Source organism: Myotis lucifugus, unplaced genomic scaffold (genome assembly GCF_000147115.1).
Source record: "Myotis lucifugus unplaced genomic scaffold, Myoluc2.0 scaffold_66, whole genome shotgun sequence".
Taxonomy (NCBI): Eukaryota; Metazoa; Chordata; class Mammalia; order Chiroptera; family Vespertilionidae; genus Myotis; species Myotis lucifugus.
The window spans coordinates 5,092,483-5,113,201 of record NW_005871114.1 but is presented as its reverse complement, the minus strand read 5'-3'; the positions used below and the strand labels follow the sequence as shown (position 1 = coordinate 5,113,201).

Sequence of the window (20,719 nt, the reverse complement as noted above, 5' to 3'; positions counted from 1 at the left end):
AAGACCCTCAAAACGGGGATACTAGCTCTTTAGAACAAAATGTGCGCACAGTGAATGAGAACCGCACTGTCAAGCACTGTCATGGGTTCTCTGCAGAGCTCACTAGGAGGTAGACTGCATGTTGGAGCCAAAAGAAATATGAAATATATATTTTAGAGATAACCTGAAATCTGCCCTAAGGAACTCCACTGGCATTTTGACATCCCTACTCAAAAGGGAAAGGGGCTATATTGTACACAACTCTAGATTTAACCAGGATGTCCCCCAGGTGTATCAAGAGTTAGCTTGTATGTCTGAAAGGATAAGAGTGGACAACCTGATGTCACTCATTTGATAGAGGAGAAAACTTAAATCAATGGCTGTATAGGTCCTTCTGACAACTGATGATTTCAGTTTAGATGACCTCAGCAGTGGTAATTCTCAGAGGAAAAGAACGTACTAGGAACACCAAAGAATGAGGAATTGGCCCATTCACACTTAGGAAGTAGTACTGAGAAGTGAGAATGCTCACCAGGATACCTGTCTCTCTCATCAAGTCAGGATTGAGAATACGATGTCTTCTTCAAAGTATTTATTTGATCCATAGACACTTGGGAGGAGAATTGATGCCAGCCAGGAATTTCTTCCAGGATTAACTAATACAATGACTTTCTGGTTAACAAGGTTTTGATGCTCCAGAACTCAATCCAATAATTATTACTGACAAAAATATTTCTAACCTAAAAAGCTGTTGACACCTATATACTACGTAAACTCTATTAATGGGATGTCCAGTTTGAACTGTGGCTATCTACCAAAATGAGAAAATTCTGAGTTATGCATAAATAAGTTGACTTAGTCCTTCACATTATCTAACCCACTCCTCCCTCTGTCCCTTCACCTCCCTCCTTTCCTCCTCCTCTTTCCTTACTCCACCTCCATGGTATGCAGCAGGGGTCAGCTAAGTTCTCTGTAAAGGACCAGATAGAAAACAGTTTAGGCTTTTTGGGCTCTACCGTTGTAACACAACAGTAGCCACAAGACAATCCATAAATGAATGAGTGGGTGTGTTTCAATAAAGCTCTTTATAAAAGTAGGCAGTGGGCTCATAGGGCTGTAGTTTATCAACCCCTGGTACACTGTAGCCATTCCCAAACTTTAGTCTCCATCACAATCACCTACAGAACTTGTTAATATACAGATTTCTGGGCCCCATCCTTAAAGTTTATGATTCAGCAGGTCTGGAGTGGGACTTGAGATTCGACATTTTCAATAAGTTCCCAAAGGATGCTGATGCTCCAGGGACCACACCTTCAGAACCACTAGTATAAAATAATGGTCTACATTTTACTCATTGAAATGTTGAAATGTAATAAACAATTAAAAAGTGGAAATATCCCAATAAATCATCACTTAGTTATATAATGTCTAATCACTGGGGTGTACACCTAAAATTAATATAATACTGTAAATTTAAAAATTACTAAAAAGAAAAAAAAACATGGAAATAACATGCTGTAAACTTGACTGCTAATTTTATAGGATATTTCACATGAAGACTTACTGTTAAGTGCCATAATATTATCTGTTCCTGGATGATGGAAATTTATTCCCATGCGTCCTAAAAAATAAAATAATTTTATTTTAAGCACAAAGAAAATAATGCTTAATATAATCATTTCAAAACATTGTAAAATACCAACATTACAAAAAGCTAAAACAAATTAATTGACAACAAACAATGCTATCAAAGGCCATAGCAATCACAAAAGTTTTTAAATCAAATAATAAAATATACACATGAAAAATTTTAAAACAAAGCCAAAGTCTCAATAACAACAAACAAAACAAAACAATAAGCTCCCATTATAATCTTCTGAAACTTTAATGCATCTCTGCATTCCGATTTAAACATGCCAACTCCCTGAATTAAGCATTTTATTTAAACAACCATTCACAGTGCCCTTCAAATTCAAGCAGAAAAATAATGAATTCAAGAACTATATAAACTTGAAGCTAAGGAGGAATAAAAAGATAAAGTTCTCATAGTGCCTCAAAAATGCAACGATTACCAGAATAGCAACTGGAAGAAAGATGGTGAAATTTATATAATGAATTGGGGAACAATGACTAGCTAAAAACCTGGGGTTCTTATTGCTGCCCCTATCACTAATTAGTTGTATGACCTTGGGCATAATGTTTATCTTCAGACCTTTGTCCTTATAGTAGTTACAGGGGTTGCAAACTTCTGCCCACACTGGCTGGCTACCTGTGTTTGTTCCCCTCCTTGAGCTAAGAATCATTTTTACATTTTTAAAGGGTTATAAAACAAAAATTAAAAAACAAATAATAATGTGTGACAGAGACCATGTGGCCCACAGGCCTAACATATTTACTTCTGGCACTTTACAGACAAAGTGACAAGAATAAATCAGATATTTCAACTAACAGTCTTCAAGGTTAAGAGCGGAAGATGTAGACATTTGATTTGCTTTTTCATTATTTAGGAAAAGGAGGTGGGTGTTTCAAAACAAAAATGAAACAGAGAGAGTTTTATATGAGAAAAAAATGTACTTAGTAAGTTTTCTTGACCAATTCCCGCAACAAAATCATTACTGAAACAATGCTTTTGTGTAAAGCTAATATCTACGAACTTGGCTCTGCTAGGTTTTCATGTCCAATTGTGTCAAGAGTTAACATGAAATTCTCAGAAAAATGTTAATTTCAGGTCACTACCATTGTTTAAATAAATGTCAACAGCATTTGGGGGGAGACTGGTGCAGAGAAAGCTGGAGATAAGGAAGTGATTGACTCTTACAACAAATGCAGTGTTATAAACAACTGCAAAAGGCCAGTCATCATTTGGTATTGAATTCTGTTATGGGGTACTGAAGGCAAACAGTATTATCAAACTCTTCTGGCCCAAAAGGGAAAAATCACAGTAAAAATCACAGTATTTGCCTCAACTAAAAAGGGGGAATCATGAATTCCTTGTGAAATCAAAACCATCGTAATCTCTTAAAGACCCTCAGATCATAGTAATTTATGAAAGGTCATTTCATATTAAGGCATAAGGAAAAAACAAAACTCTTAAGCGTAATGTTGCTTGCATTGATGTGTGTGTATGTGTGTGACAGAGAGAGTAATTAAGAATGGAAAAATCATCAACAGTTGATGGATTCTGATGAAACTGTTCTAATTTTATCATAAAGCATTAAAGAACTTTCCAAAAAATTATTTTCAGTTTTTATTATTTTAAACTATCCGGAGGAAGATATTACATCTATCTCTAATTTTGTGGAAACTATTTTGCTAACATTTATATTATGGTAAAATTCTTTTTAGTAATATATTTGAATGTTTTCTACAGAAAAATCATCATATTAGTAACAAATCATCTCTTAATAACTGAATTGACTGTTTTATTGTTTTTAATGAATTTTTTAAGATCTTTTCATATTTACCAGAAGCTAATAATTAGGAGTTTCAAAAACTACCAATTGTTAAAAGACAAATTTAACAGTATCTATGTGTCATATGTTTTTCCAGCTCCTAAGTCAAGTTAGAGTCCCTAAAAATTATAGTCTGTACCATATGCTGGGAGTGCTATCTCCTACCACCACCTTGATCAGAGCCTATTATAGGAAAATTTGTCACCAGAACAGACTTTGACTCAGAGAGTATTTCATTCTGATTTTAGTTAGCTATATCAATATTCTCCATTATTTTCAGATAACCAAGATACTCTATGGATTCATTACCACCAAATACTAACAGTCATGAAAACTAGATGTGATTTACACATATTCTGAGATATTCACATTTAACAGTAAATAGCCCAGTCACTGCAAAGTCTGCCTAAAAATGCAACGAGAGTTCAAAATCACTCCCTATCCAAACTTTAGGAAATATTATGTAGAGAAGGTCTCTCTGATCTTTAAGCAAGGAATATTCAGAGGTAAGTGTGGTTCTTAAAAGCTAGGTATGTTCCCTAAACATTCCTAGAATAATAAAGGGTTATCAAGAAAGCAAAGTAAGCCCAAATTAGCTGATCCTCATTCAACTTCTTTTATTTCTTGTGCTAAGATCATTAATGGTAAAGAATTATGTAGTTTATGCCTGGCTCATGTGGCTCAGCAGTGACTGAGTTGAGTGTTGACCCAGGAACCAAGAGGTCACTGGTTTGATTCCCCAGGGCACATGCCAGGTTGCAGACTAGATCCCAAATAGGGAGCATGCAGGAGGCAGCCAATCGGTGATGTTCCTCTCTCATCGATGTTTCTATCTCTCCATCCCTCTCCCTTCCTCTCTCTAAAAATCAATAAAGACATTTTAAAAAGAATTATGTAGTTTACAATCACTGCATCAAATAAAAGTTATTGTATGTTTCTGTATGCCCCTCTCTGCAGTCCTCCAGAAGTTGGATCCTTTTTGGACGCTTTCCATGAAGTTTTAGGACTTTTCAGCCAGGAAAAATGAAAATGAAAAGAAGCTTGGTAGCTTTCTAATTAATCATCCTCCATCTCATAATGATTTCTTCTGATTCGATCTTTCTAAAGATGCAGCAAAAACAAGTGCCTTGGGCAATGTTCTGTAGACGAAGGCATCACTACTTGCTAAAAAGCAGAAACTTTTTTGTTTTTCCTGGTATCCTCCCTAATTCTGTTGGCCTCTTTGACCCATGGATCTCTGGATCAATATATTCAATAAAATATATTATAAAAAAAAAACTCTGGGTCAATGCCAGACCCACCAGAACCAATTATTTAAAAATAATCTATTTTTTCCCAACTAAATGCAAATTATTTTTAGTAAAACCACTGATGGCTTCTTTAAGCTACTTTCTTTACCTCTTCAAAAGTTCACGTTTAGATTATAAAGTGCAATATATCTTCGTTGGAGAAAAATGAGACAATAGAGAAAAATAAAGAAAACAAGATCACCAATCAAAGACAAGCTCTGTTAACTCTCTGATTTACAGTCTTCCAGTTTAGGAACTGCATATGACCAAAGGTTTCTTTTCTAAAATTGGGGATTATTTTATAATTTTATTTTTTATTTAATATTTTGAATGCCTTAAGTCTTACAGTTATTATGGCATTTTGGAGGAGAGACAAATATATAACAGCAAAAGAAAAACTGATTCCAAATTCAGATGAGGCCATTTCTTTTTCCTTTCTTTTGTCCAACAAACACTGCTGTTTAATCAGCTGTGAAAATAGAATCAAGTGTGTGACATCTGGTGATTTTTGTTAATTCAGTCTGGTGCTGCCAGCGTGACATTTTGTCACCTGTCCATGGTCTGCTATTTTTAAATTGTTCTTGTCAGCTAGCTATCTTTTAAGTATAGTGTAAAATATAAGGTTTCGAAAACTGGAAGGCCTACTTGGTTTTGCTGAGTTGAATGATGCTGTGGAAATCTGAGGCTGTGTCCCACTTTTCCCACTGCACGGGGCCTGGTAAATGGGGGTCAGAGGGGATGGAGGGAGAGTTTGGAGAATAGGGTTCCATATGGTTATTCATATTGTAAAAATCAGTCCCGTAAGCTCAATTCACATTCCTATTTAAGAGAACAGTTATTCTTTTTCAAAAACTACCTCTACTATTATTCAAAGTGTCAGAGCCCAACTAAAGCTGTACTTTTATATGTCCAAAATTAAAATTAGAATTTTTATTAATTCATACTTAATTATGCAAAGTCACCTCTTCACTTCTGCAATATGTTATGTGATAGGGAACAACTGCTGTATTTTCCCGCAATCATCCCCATTTGCTCTAAAAAGTCAAGTCCTTCAAGAGACCTTCCCAGAACAGAATGTGAGTGCCATGTTCTAGAAAAGGTTATAAGACAAAATGAATATTCTACTGGACTCTGTTTCCTACCACTTTTCTCTATAAAGTTGAAGGTATATACCTTCAGAGAAAGTGTCCACAAGATGTAATAATATGATATGCAAGAATACAATAAAATGGTCTTTTAAATCCCTTTCAGGGAAAAATGATTAGAGACTGGTACTATAATATTCTAAATATGTTCCAAAGAACCAAGAAGCAAAAGCTGTGAGCTTAGACCTGAGGTCAAATCCTAGTTTCTTTGCATACCAGTAGTGGATCATTTTTAGCATGTGCCTACATTTCCTCATTTCAGGCCATACTCTGGAACAATTAAATTGGAATTTCTGGAGGTAGTACCCAAGATTAAAGTACTCAGTCTTTTTCTTTCAAAATTCTCAGGAGAAAAAAACCACCTCTCAGGTGATTACATTGCTATATTGAAAGGATCACTGGGCAAATTAATGGGAGGTACCTATAAAAAGATCACTCAACTTCTATCTATTGTGTCTCTCCCCCCGCCACCCTCACTCCCAGTATAGAACAATCACTTTTTCTAATTTAGAACCTGTGCCCTAAAACTTTGTGTAATCTGCTAACTTTTATACCAGATAAGCTGATAGAGCTTAAGGGAGGTAACACAAAATGGAACTGGAGTAATGATTCAGGTTAGTAAAGAGACAGTATGTTTTTCTGAACAAACTAAGTGTAATGACAGGTGCACTTTTCCTAAAACGAGGAAACCTCAACACGCCACAAAAAGGGCCAATTTTGTGAAAGGCTAAATGCCACTAAATATAAATCGTAATGAATAAATAAAATGCCCTATAACACCAAAGAGGTGGCATCTATGCCTTCCAAATTTCTGTCAATTTAAATTTTAAAGCACTATTATCGGAAGACAGCTATTTTTTCCCCAGTTTGAGTATATATTTGAAAAGCAAACCCTTCAAGATCAGTTCTCAACTGACACCTGCTCTTTTCATTTCTCAAATTTCAGTTCCATGAATGGTGAAGAGAAAATCTTGTCTCTCAATGTCACCTCCACTGCCCAATGTACTGTGGTTGGTATTTCCCTATTCTTCTCTCTCAGTACTTTGTCTGTGAATCTTAATCCTAAGGGAGGGTATGATTAATCAAACCTAATGACCCTGGGTTTTCATAGGGGTTCCCCAGCAGCTAGATGAACCCTCATTAGCAGCAAGTCAGTGGAGCACTGTAAGGAGGGTATAAGGATGAACCTCTTCCCTTATCCCTTATTCCCAATGCCAGAAATCCCATTAATCCTCACAGTTATGAGAAGCGTTGAATATCCCTTCAGTCCACTAGAAAAGAGGGCAGAGAATAATTCCTCCCACCCGGACCTCACTCATACCTAGACCAACCCAAGGACTTTTGTTCTTAGTAAAGAAATAAGGAACCGTTTTCATTAGTTCATCACCCATCTCAAAACTCTCCTTCTCATCTCTTGGAGGCATTATCTCAAATGAACATTAAGGAAAGTCATACGTAAGATGTGGTAAGAGGCAAATATAATGATGAAATGTTTCTCTGTTATAACCAAGAACTGTAATTTGAGCTCTCTAAGAAGCCAAAATTCAGTCTAAGTTTTATTTAAATAGGGATCTGTGATCTGATCAACACTGCAGAAGACATTCCTGAGTGCTGTGAAGAAAGACCAGTTTGATTTTTTCTCTACTACTTTACTACTGGGGGGGGGGGCGCGGAGGGGCCTTTTAATATCTCCTACAAACACTTCCGACGCTGACCTAGTATTACGTATAAACAAAATTGGAAAACTGTTCAAGCTCTTTACTGAAGCAGAAATCTTAGTACTTCCTGAACTTCCTATTTCATCATTTCTCCCACTAACCCTTTCTTCCCTCTGAATCAAGAGAACAGTTGAACAAAGGAATTTCTTACTCAATGCATTTCTAAGATGAAATATCACTGTGAACATATTTTCGCCACTTTCACTTTAAGTACATTTGAGGTATTTTATTTTTCATGACTGTGATATCCTATTTTATTATACTTTCTTTACATCATTCAGATATGCTATTTTGGAAAGCCAACATAATTTAGGAAGATTCTTTTCCTTTCTCCTTTTGGTGGTTTTTGATAATGACAATCATTTACATATGGGAAATACAAAACTTTGGCAACTTGCATTTGCAAGCTTTCAGCATTTAGCTGCAGCCTAGCTAGAAGGAAACATTGTAGGAATATAAAGGTTAATTTATTGCGCAGGCCAGGCTGTAGGCATACCATTACCACTGCCAGCAAAAAAAAATTATAGATACCATTTGAGCAGTTTCTAGTGTCAGGAACTTGATCTGATTCTGTGAAGTAGGTGCTTTATTTTAACAATGAGGACACTAAGACTTTAAAGAGGCTAACTAATTTATCTAGATCAATAGCTAACTAGAGGCAGAGCCGGAATTCAAACACAGGTTTGAGTGACTGCAAAGTCAGAAAGGCCGAGTTGGAATTTCATCTCCTCTATAGAGAATATAAAATGTCTGAAAGAATGTTAATAAACAATTTTTGTTATCTCTAGGTAGTAGGTCTCAGGTGATTGTTTCCACTTTCCTTTTTGTTTTTTTATGTACTACTTGAATTCCTTACAATGAGAAAGAATGTATTATTTTCTAAAGAAAATGGAGCTTCGGAGGAAAACACCAAAACAAGCAAGCATATAAAAAATCAAGGACTCTATCACTTGAGTGTTGAGATCCTCAAAATAGTGTTCCCATGTTCAAGTGGGAGAAGAGGATACTAAAGAGAAGAGGGAAAACAGAATGGAGTGGAGGGAAGCGTTTCTAGACAGACTCATCCAGAAGCCACCGGGTAGGTCTCCTAGCCCACCACCTTTCTCTTAAAGCACAATTCACCTAGATGCTTACATATTTTGATTTTTAATTGACTAGATGTTTATATCTTTTGACCCAGAGACCCTCTCTATGAATTTTCCTTGAGAAAAAACTATGTGCAAGAACTCATCCATGGCAGCATTACCGACAATGGAGGAAAAAAGCTGGGAACAATCTAAGAGTCCTAAGTGTAAGGCCTATCAATAAATTATAAAGACCGGATAAAAACATGGATAATGTTTATCATGCGGGAAATAGAAAAATAAAGGCTACGCCATCACAATGTTTCTTTTATTTTTTAATGACCTTTTTGTTATTATAATTTGCTCCTCTTTAAGAGTCAAACGTTGCTTAAAATCTTTCCTTTAAAATACCAGCATCATATGTTACTAGGAATAATAAGATTCAAACACATGATGCCATAAGTCAGACCTAACAGTCTCCCAGCTGGAAAAGGGAAGCAGGAAGCTCAAACACCCTCACCAGAGGACGCTGACGTGATGCTGTAATTGTACATGGGAAGTGGTCCCCTCATAAGGAAATCAATGTGGGTGGTATGATGAACTGAGAGGTTGCAACTCTATTGAGGCTGTAAAAAAGTACATATTAAATGCCTTCCAATTTCTGAGGACATATATCTATAAGTACAGTGCAGAAGGCTTGCATAGGTGAAACCTCACATTTGCAAGTGTAGTGAAAAAATTTACGCACAGGCAGTTAGACATGCAATATTTAAAAAGGCCACCACAACTGGAATAAGGTATTTACATTACACTGTAGTGAGGTATCCTCCTCACACTTCAACAATGCTACGCTCAAAAGGCAGGGCACAATAGCACCCACTTAAACAATATCCACAAAATTCTGGAAAATTATTTTACAGACTGTAATCTAATATCCTTTTATATTTTATTGCTGGATGAAAAGAATACAGGCTAAGCTAAAACAAATACGCATAAAGAACAAGGGCTGAATATTTTAGGTTAGGAGAGACTTCTAGCTGTTCGAGGTAGAGAAGGCAGACAAATGCAGCCTTTGAAGATATTAAAAACACAAAAGTCTGTGAATATCATGGGTTTCTTTTTTAACGTCATTCTCACTTCTAAGTGAAATATGCTTTAAATGGCCATGTACCTAATCTCTCAACTGAAGACAGACATGGTAACAGTGACTAAATATAACAATGAATCAATGAGAGATTTTTTTTCCCTACTTCTGACGGCTTTAAAATATAGCTTTTCTCAAAATCCTTTCTTTTCTTTATAGTCTGTTAACTACTCTCTTTTCACTGGCAATTGAGGACCGCAGCAGAAAATCATGAGTGTGACAAGAAAAGGATGAAATGGATTCCTGGTGTGGCTGGAGGAAATGGCTATCAGGTGTTCACAGTCATTCCTACCCTCTATAAGAGCCTGCAGAGAACCAGAGGGGATCAAATTCCTCCCCATCCAGAGGACATCCCTGTGGCCAACTCTTTACAGTGTTCAGATATTAGGCGCTGAACCCAAGCACTGTAGATACTTCAACAGAAAATTTCCATTACAGTATTCAAAAATACCTTGGGGCCCCTAAAAATTCCTATAACCCATAAAAAGAACTAGCTGTAATTATGAATGTAACATCAGCCTCTATCCTGAATTTACATGGGTTGTAAAAGTAGGAAATCCTAATATTGCTGACGCTGGGACTTTCTGCCTTATATTTAAGCCAAAACGTTGACACATTTTAAGACATTTTCCTTAATGTTTTAGCCTGAGAGAATGCAAACGGGTCGCTGGCTGCTCTCAAGTCTGTGTGGTGTTACCTCTCTATACTAGGAAATTGATTATATTTTAATAAAATGAAACCCTTTTGTATGAAGTTTTCTGAAGTAGTCTTTGGAGACTAGTTTACTAAATCTCCTATTTCCTTGCAGTATGCTTGGACTTAAATGAATTATCCAGGTTCGGCTGTGGATTCCAAATGCAAAGCCCAGAAAATGTGGCTTCTGGTCTCATGCCGTAACTGCAACTTCAGCTGCCCAGCACATGCTTCTGCCAGACATTATGATTAAAGCCATCAACCTTGAAAATCATAGGTAGCTGAACCCAGGTTTTAAAAAAATCAACTTTAAATACATTCCACAATGCTTTACAGAAGCAAACAAAAACAAACAAACAAACAAAACAAAACAAAACAAAATCACAATGATTAAAAAGCTGATTTTTGTTTAAAACACCAAGCAAGGAATGGACATATGAATATTCCTAACCTGCAAAATGATTCCTCCACATTATATCAGCGAAACTCATTGGTGGGCCACTGGGAGGGTAGTGTTTACCTTTCAGAGGCTCATGATCAGTCCTTATCATATCCATTAAGGAGTTCTCCAACGAGTGCAAGTTAAAAGTGTCATAGGGCCTACTCCGGTCCTAAAAATAAAAACACAGAACAATAAGACAACACATAAGATCACTCCATAAAAATCAATACCATAGCATTTGCTTCTTGCCATGTACTGATGACGTGAATCAAAGTTCCAGATAGTTCTAATAATAAACACACAGTCATTCTTTGCATTAAGGATAATGGCTTATTTCAGAAGGACACTAAACTTACATTAATGCTGGAATTTTAAAAAAAGAATAATGACTTGGCAACATTACGTTTAATACAAGTTTCTATTAATTAATTAAATTATCACCCTTTTCCCCTAATCGCCTTTTATGTACATGTCCCACTCCTTCAGGCTGACTTTTTCTCAAGTGAACTAAAAAAGTAAATTCAAAGGTTAAGAGTCACGTGAATTGGCTCTGCCCTCTGCCCTTCACCCCCTGCACCCACCGTTACGTGAAGATTCTACTCAAATGAACAGAGGTGCTGTTTTTTTCTGGAGGAAGACCATAATTAAAAACTCTCAGTATAAAATTACTTTCCTGAAAAGCATAAAATTACTTTCCTGAAAATTACTTTCCACAAAAAGTGACTGTAGCTTCAATGTAATTTTATTGCATATCTTTCATATTTATTACTGATAAAGTCCATATGATAAGGTCTATACATTCGGTATATGTTATAAAAATTACAGCATGTCCAAAGTACTAAAATTACCTTCTGAAGAGCATTCACATGAAAAAAATTTAACCCAAGGTAGTGTTTTCCTTAGATTCAAAAACATTTTGCAAATAGAAAACTAACGCAAAAGAAGTGAAGAAAAATAATTGTTCTGCCACATTTCACTCATGCCCATGGGAGACCATCACCTACCAATTATTTTTAGTAGTCTGAGTCTAAAAGGAAGTGCAGTCCATGGCCTAATTTATTACTAGAGAACAGATTTAGTTGGTTTTTGTTTAAGAAAAGCAAGACAGCCCGGCTGGTGTGGCTCAGTGGTTGAGCATTGACCTATGATCCAGGAGGTCACGGTTCAATTGCCAGCCAGGGCACATACCTGGGTTGCAGATTCAATCCCTCGTGTGGGGCATGCAGGAGGCAGCTGATCAATGATTCTCTGTCATCATTAATGTTTCTGTCTCTCTCTCCCTCTCCCTTCCTCTCTGAAATCAATAAAAAAATACTTTTTTTTTTAAAGAAAAGCAAGATAAACATACACCTCAATAACCACACAAAACAAACCATAGCAATGAGAGATTATTCTCAGAATCTTGAACAGTTTATCCAGCCTTGCAAATGATCACTTATCCTCTCCTATGAATAACAGAATGACATGATGAGTACGATATAATACGACAGGTATAAACCTCAGCTACGATGACCATTTTCCAGGTTTGTCTTAAACTATTGGAAAGCTGTTTTCTTCTGGTCTCTGGTACACAGCCTAGCTGTATACCTATCCAGGGAAGCAAAAAGGGAGGTGACGTTTCGGCAGTGAACATAAAGAACTCAGAGGATTACTGGATAAATGAATGCAGCATGAACGCATGCAGGTCCTAGGAAGAGCCCTGAACTAAGAACCAGGAGGCAAGAGTGCTAGAACAACGCTAAACAATTGGGGCTTTGGGGGACATTATGATCCACTGCTCCAGTCTGTGCCTGAAATTCCTCCCTTTATACAAATGAGAGGATTGAGCTACATTATTTCTAATATCTCTGCAACCCTATCCTTTAAAAGAACAACAACTCATAGATGAGGAGTAGGAGTGGGGGACACAGACTTTACAAATCTTTAATGCGCAAGTTGAGGGCCACTGCCCTACTAGGCCCTGGCAGTTCAGAAGTAAATGCTGTAGCCTAGTCCAGTGGTCGGCAAACTTCGGCTCGCGAGCCACATGTGGTTCTTTGGCCCCTTGAGTGTGGCTCTTCCACAAAATACCACCAGCAGGCGCGCACGTACAGTGTGATTGAAACTTCATGGCCCATGCACAGAAGTCAGTTTTTGGAAAGGAGATAGACGAAACAAGTATACAAGACGAGTGTGGATGGGAGAGTTGGAAGGGGTCGACCTCAGCGAACGTACCTCAATCAGATTGAGGACGTTTTTAGCAAAGGCCAGCTTAGGAGTACCCTAATTAAGTTAATAACAATGTACCTACCTATATAGTTTAAGTTTAAAAAATTTGGCTCTCAAAAGAAATTTCAATCGTTGTACTGTTGCTATCTGGCTCTGTTGACTAATGAGTTTGCCGACCACTGGCTTAGTCCCTGTTTGCAAGTAACTAGCAGAGAGGGACATAACCAATTAAAATAAGAGTATGACAGGTGCTTTGACAGAGGAATGTATGCAGTACAACGGAAACTAAGTCACATCTGTTTCTTAAACAGCACATATTTGTGTATGTGTGTATTGTAATTATTTTTTAAACTCCCATTCTATAAAGTCCTAGGTGTCTTGAATATGGACCTGTCATGTGACCAGATGTAAGGCTTGTCTTAGTCATTCTCAATGGCCGCAGTATTCTCACTAGTAAAATGGGATCCTGTTAGAATTAGGTTGAAATTACTTATTTTAGGCACATTGTGTGTGCCAGAGAGCAAGTAGTCAATATTTCTTAGTTTCCTGATGCGTTCCCCTACCCCCAGCCATTTTTTTCTTTTAACACTCATCAGTTATCTGTTCCTATTGTTGGATAAGAAAGAGACATGGAATATTTTCTTTGGTTCTCCATTTTGGTCTCTATATAATTTAAGAAGGTCCTTTCCTTTACCTTTCAGGTCTTCCATTTGTTTTGCTTTGGGTTCAAGTTATCAGTGGAAACTTGAATTACTTAAGGAATAAAGCTGAACTTCCAGAAATGCAGACTTATCTTTCTCCATAAGAGTTATCATATTCTTTGCCCAAAGAAAAAGCCAGAGGTTAAAAAAAAAAGAAAAGTGTGCTGATGAAGAGGCAAATGACAACCTATTTATGGCACTGATGATCCCATAATAAATGTCTAGGAGCCTTCTATCATACCCATCCACACCTCCCACCGGACTGTTTGAAGAGAGGCTGCTAAAGTGAAGGGACTATAAGAAATGGCTGTTTTAAAGCATCCAAGAATCTTTCCAGCCAGGACAGTTTCTTTTTCCCCCATTTAATTCTTGGTATAATCTTCAAGGTAGATAACATACTCATTTTACAGAGGGAGATGAGGTTCAGAGATGATGCAAGTCTGGATCTGACCTCAACGCCAATACCAAGGAGTATAAAAATCTGTCCAAGAAATTAATTCAATCCATTTGGGATATTACATGAAAACTCTTTAGAAACACAGCGTTGCATCTAATCACTGATGAAATGATCTTCCTGTTAAGGTGGTAGTGAGTTCCTGTCACAAGATAATATCAGATATTAGGTGACTACCTGTCAGGAAAACTGGAGGGGATGTTTGGAGAGGGTTTGTATACCTGAAGTGGTTCCCAAACCGGACAGAATGTCAAAATCACATGTAAAACAGTTTAAACGTAGGTTCCTGGTCCCCAGCTAAAACCCACTTAATCATAATTAAAACGAAATAAACAAATGTCCGGGGTGATTGCATAGATTCGAGAGCCACTAGACTGGATGATTCTTCAAGTTAACTAAGCCTTTAACACTCGTGCATCTGATTTGTAAAATGGGGCAGTTAAATAAGGGAGGGGACTAGAAGGACAGCGTCAGCAGATAAACAAGCCTGGCTGCTTTGCCAAAAGTCAGCTTTGCAGTCTTTCAGTGGATTGTGAATTAGAGAAACAATGGGTGGTCTGGTTTTTAAAAGCCCAAACACTGAAATCCGACATCTGATTTTCAAATTCTGGCTCTGCCACATGCTGGCATGTCACTCTGCACAAATTTTTAAGGCTTGATTATCTTCATCCATAAAATAGGGGTGATAATAATTCTCTCTTTATAGCTGTCTTCAGTGCTAAAGACAGAATGTACTGCAAAGCATCTGTACAGTGATGGCTACTGGAATATTAGGGAGAATACATAGAGAATTATGTGATGCCAGGTCATGGTACTGGGGCGCAGATTAAAAGACTAGAGGTGCACAGATGCTAACCTAGCAAGGCCCACTCGTGCTCCGCAGTGTGACGTGTGAAACGCGTGACAGAATGTGCCCGGGCTTCTTTAACTGAACAAACTTCAGTGCTGAGAGGCTTAATTTCTCACTAAAATTAATTCTAGCTATGCCTCATCAATTTCTATTTGCTGTATCCTTTTTGTTTTACAAGTAGTAAACATGGCTGAAATAACTGATTAACCAGGAAGCCTGAAAGAAGCAGAGAAAGGATAGAAAAACTAAAAATTCTGCAGTGAAATTCCACAGAAATTATGACTAGAACAAACTAACCACAATTTACCCTTCCACAACAAAGGTTACGGGTGGCAACTAATCTTCTTAATCTTTTTTCCATACATTTTGTTTCCCAATATAGGAAAAATAAGGAAAACATCTTTTTCATTTGTTTTTAACACGCAAACACATCAGGAAGTATTAGGACATTTATAAATAATGTATCCCATTATTGACTCTTTTCCTCTGAATATAACCAATGACAGATGTTATCAGTTACTTGTACACAAAGGCAGTCCACCCCCACTATACAGCTCATTAGCCCTGCTTTCTTTCTTCCCCCAGCTTGACTTAATACATTAATAAATTATTCAAGTACTTAATATGTGCCTGGCACTGTTCTAAGTATGCTAAATGCATTACCTTACAACTCTACAAGTTAGGTCACTTTTATCCCCATTTTATAAATTAAACTATTAAATCTTGGAGAGATTTAAGTAACTGGCCCAAGGTCACAGGGCTAGTAAGCAGCTGAGCCAGGGCTCAAACCCAGTCAAATCCAGACTGTGCTCTGAGGACATTCATTGTACTGCCTCCCTGCCTGCCTCCCGCCTACTTCACCTTAAATCCTTTCATAAACATCCCCTTCAACCTAATCCTGGCACAATCAGAGAGAGGACTCTTTGACCCCACCCTGCCACCCTTACTGGCCCTTGGTCAATAATCCTTGTTGAACTGACAACCAGTTAAACTCAAAAAGGAGCTTGATCTATCCTCCAGCCCAGGCCTGGGCCTGCCTCTACCGGCCTTATCCCGCACACCTGCCTTTTCCTTAGGAGAGAAATCCAGAACACATTCTACCCTTTCTGGCTTAGCTCCAGACATTTTCTCTCCGATAGATACAAGGGGTCAAGAGCATCTGGGAAAAAAAAAAAAAAAGCAGCTCTAGAACCAAAAGATATAATTAATCATGGTGCCTACTCTGTGCTAGGCACTGGGTTAAATGCTTTATAGCCATAATCTCAAACCTTACCACACCCTGCAGGGTAGGCATTATCTCCATTTCACAGAGGAGAAAACTGAGGCGCACAAGGTTATGTAACTGCTCAGACTTCAACTGTTTGTCAAGTCACAAAGCTGGTTAGAAACCAGGATGTGAACCCCGTCTGTCCAGTCCACGCCAGTAACATGCCAATGTTCCTGCCCTGATCAGTTGCCACGTGTGCAATGAACAATGGGGGCATGGCTGGGAAGAAAGGGACACAAACATGGTGAAAAATCGAAAGGTGGCCCTGGCCGGGTTTGGCTCAATGGATAGAGTGTTGATCCCAGCACTGAAGGGTCTCGGGTTCAATTCCTGGTCAAGGGCACGTACCTGGGTTGCAGGTTCGATCCCGGCATGAGTCGGGGCGGGTGCAGAAGGCAACCAATCATTGTCTCTCTCTCACATCGATGTTTCTCTCTCTTTCCTCTCTCTCCCCCTCCTTTCCTCCTTTCCACTCTCTCTGAGAAGCAATGGGGGAAATATCCTCCAGTGAGGATTAACAAAAAAGAAAAAGATGGAAAGTTGTTTGAAAGGGCTAGGAAAGGATCAATGGGGTTGTGAAATAATATAGAAAACAAAAGAAGGAATTCTCGAAGGAAAGTTTTTCTGTTTATCATATAGCTTTAACGTATGTATTGATAAAACATTTCAAGGTTAAATGCATTCAACACATGAGTTTGAAGCCAAAAAACTAGCCATTTCTAAATTTCTACACTATTGCTCTTGTTTTCTAACTAGATTTCATTGAGAGAGAGAGAAAAAGAGAGAGAGAGAGAGAGAAACATTGATGTGAGAGAGAAACATCGATCAGTTGCCTCTGGTACATGCCCTGACCAGGAACCGAACCCACAACCTGCAACCATTTGGTGTATGGGATGATGTTCCAACCAACAGAGCCACTCTGACCAAGGCAAACATTTTCTGATTTTGAGATATCTTTCCCATCCCCCAATTTTCTCAACATTTCTGCTCTGGCCCTTTAACTGCATTTCTTCCATGCTTGGTCTACTTTGGCACAATGGTTTCCTGACCCCTGCTTTCTATGAAGGACACCACTAATACTGAAACATAAGGATATATGAAACTTGCCAGCCTGTGTAAAAACCAAAAAGGCTGTACACATCCAAAAGCTCAACATGTAGTGATTTCAAGCACAGAATCTGCTTAAAAGTACCACAACAACAGATAGGACATTTACTTAATGTTCTAAACCAGGGGTGGGCAAACTTTTTGACTTGAGGGCCACAATGGGTTCTTAAACTGGACCGGAGGGCCGGAACAAAAGCATGGATGGAGTGTTTGTGTGAACTAATATAAATTCAAAGTAAACATCATTACATAAAAGGGTACGGTCTTTTTTTTTTTTAGTTTTATTCATTTCAAACATGCCGGATCCGGCCCATGGGCCGTAGTTTGCCCACGGCTGTTCTAAACCAATCACTGCTGTCATTTGTCAGAACCTATCAAAAGCATGAGGTTCCTATATCAAACTGAACTTTCCTATAGTACTGAACAGCATGACATACAATTGCCCTAAGATTAAAACCTTTTCCAAATAAAAGAAAACCTATGTTGTGAACCTCAGGGGAAGAGGAAAAAATAACTTTCAAATGCAGATTTTCATCCTGTCTTCAGTAAGTACTAAGTTCTTTAGTCAGTGGTAAATTTTAATCATTCCAAATAAGACTAGCACTACGTGTGTAACCCTTTGGAAAACATGATTGTAGGCTCTCCTTCAATCACTCAATAGCAAGCAAATGCTCCTTATATCTAACTCAAGGTTCTTAGGAAGTTGAACCTTTCTCCCTTTTCTGCCCAAAGAAACGAATAATTAATTGATCACCACCTGCTGTAAATTTTAATATTCTTTAAAATTACTGTTAAACCCAGTCTTCCATACAAGAAATTCTCAAGAACCCTCAATATAACCTGGAATAAGATGACAGTGTAATAAGAAATTACAACTTCCTTATCTTTTTCTTCTTGAGGACGACTAATTCCAATTACTTTAACCTTCTTATCAGATTGTATTTTCCCTTGCTATAGAACAGCAAACCAAGCAAAGGTGTTCGAGAAGTTTATAAAACAAGCAAGAGGATAGATTCATCTGCTCTGAAAGATGCTCAAAAGTTAGATGAGGATGACAGCCTGAAGCACCACCCAGCAACGTTCACCTAGTCTCTTCTTGTTCCCTACCATCCCTAATCTTCCGTCACAGCTCTTCTCATTGGTTTGCCATGCAGGTCAGATAAGAGGCTCAGTTCATCAGACACAGGGAAAGATGGCCCTTGGAATCATGTATTCACCCGAAATGACCTACATTACTGAGGCCAAATCTGGCCAGGTGAATGCTGAAGGGGTCAACTGGACAAACAGTCCAAAGCCTGTTGCTACAACTTCTGGCTGTGGTAAACAATTCCGAGCCAAGTACAGATGCACTTAAAAAAGGAGGGATTATACAGTTTAGCAGTGTGCCAGGTAAAAGACAGAAAGTGAGATGGAGGTCTGAGACAGACCTAGGGAGGAAGAAGGATACAGAAGAGTAGGCTTCAAGAAATTTCACAAGCCCAGCCGGCATGGCTCAGTGGTTGAGTGTCGACCTATGAACCAAGAGGTCACGGTTCAATTCCCGGTCAGAGTATATGCCCGGGTTGCAGGCTCGATCCCCAGTGTGGGGTGTGCAGGAGACAGCCCATTGGTGGTTCTCTCTCATCACTGATGTTTCTATCTCCCTCTCCCTCTCCCTTCCTCTCTGAAATCAATAAAAATATACTTTTAAAAGAAACTATAAAAATTAAAGTTGCCCTTTCCCTGGTTATTATGCATGAGACTACCTGGTGTTGCTCCAAATCACAAGGTTGTTAGGCAGCATATTATTCCAAGCAGCTTATGAGGCATTGATTGATTAGACAAGATAATGTAAGGGAAGCTTGACCTTTGCAACCAAAACCTATCCTGGAACATTATGCAAAGGTACATGCAGCTCCTCATACTGTTTTCTTTTTTAACTGATCATAAATGTCAAAATCCTTCCACAAAGCTGACCACTTCTAGGTATAGTTGGACTCTCCCTTCCCCACCCCAATATTTTAGCTCCAGTTATAGCAATGATTCAACCTATTATAATTTCTTCTTTATATCCGTCATCCTCAATAAACTCACTTCTATGAGAGCAGAGATGTGTCTTATTTCTTCATATTCCCATCATTTGGCAGAGGGCCTGGCACATAATAGGTATTCAGTAAATAAATGCCTACTTTACATTTAAATTTTCCTTCTGATGGTTTCATATTGCAAGATTTTCACTTGAAACTAGCAAAGAACTGCACACCTATTAGAATTACTAAAAACAACAACACAGAAAACCCCTGACAATTCCAAATGGTGACTAGAACAAGGAACAACCAGAAATCTCATAAATTGTTGGTGGAAATGCAAAATGGTATAGCTACTTCAAAAACAAAACAAAACAATTTGGGAGTTACTTATAAAGTTAAACATATACTGTTACAATGTAGCAACCCCACTCCTAAGCATTTACCTAAGAAATATAAAAACACATGTCCAGCAGCTACTTCACTGCGATCTATTGAAAGTCAGCCCTTGACACGATGGTTTGTAGATTAAAAAAAGAAAACACAAGAAAAAAATAGAAAAAGGAAAAACAAAACAAAACACAAAAACCTGTACGCAAATGTTTATAACAGCTTTGGAAAACAACTTTATTCATTATTTCCAAAAATGAGAAATGACCCAAATACCAATGAACTGGTAAATGGGTAAAACAAATTGTGGTACATCCATATAATAGGATATTATTCAGCAATAAAAAGAAATGAAGTACTAATATGTGCTATAACATGAATGTACCTTGAAAACACTATGATAAGTGAAAGAAGCCAGTCACAAAGAATCTCATGTAGCTGAAACCGGTTTGGCTCAGTGGATAGAGCGTCGGCCTGCGGACTGAAAGGTCCCAGGTTCGATTCCGGTCAAGGGCATGTATGTACCTGGGTTGCGGGCACATCCCCAGTGGGAGATGTGCAGGAGGCAGCTGATCGATGTTTCTCTCTCATCGATGTTTCTAACTCTCTATCTCTCTCCCTTCCTCTCTGTAAAAAATCAATAAAATATATTTAAAAAAAAAAAAGAATCTCATGTATAATTCCAATTATGTGAAACTAGAGGCCCAGTGCACAAATTCATGCATGGGTGGGGTCTGGCCAGCCCGCCCCAATGAGGGCCAATCGGGCCGGGCTGGCAGAGGGGAGGGGATGCGCAAAGTTGGCCAGCCA

The 20,719-nt window shown here is 38.1% G+C and overlaps 1 protein-coding gene across 1 annotated transcript in view; it reads right to left on the bottom strand.

Moving 5' to 3' along the window:
* Nucleotides 1-20,719, bottom strand: part of CPEB3 (cytoplasmic polyadenylation element binding protein 3) — a 138,300-nt gene that overhangs the window by 90,600 nt on the left and 26,981 nt on the right. The window contains exons 2-3 of the mRNA XM_023754836.1: nucleotides 10,936-11,095; nucleotides 1,544-1,600 (exon numbers count right to left, since the gene is read on the bottom strand). Coding sequence (XP_023610604.1) covers nucleotides 1,544-1,600; nucleotides 10,936-11,095 — 217 coding nt within the window. The remainder of the gene's footprint in view (nucleotides 1-1,543; nucleotides 1,601-10,935; nucleotides 11,096-20,719) is intronic.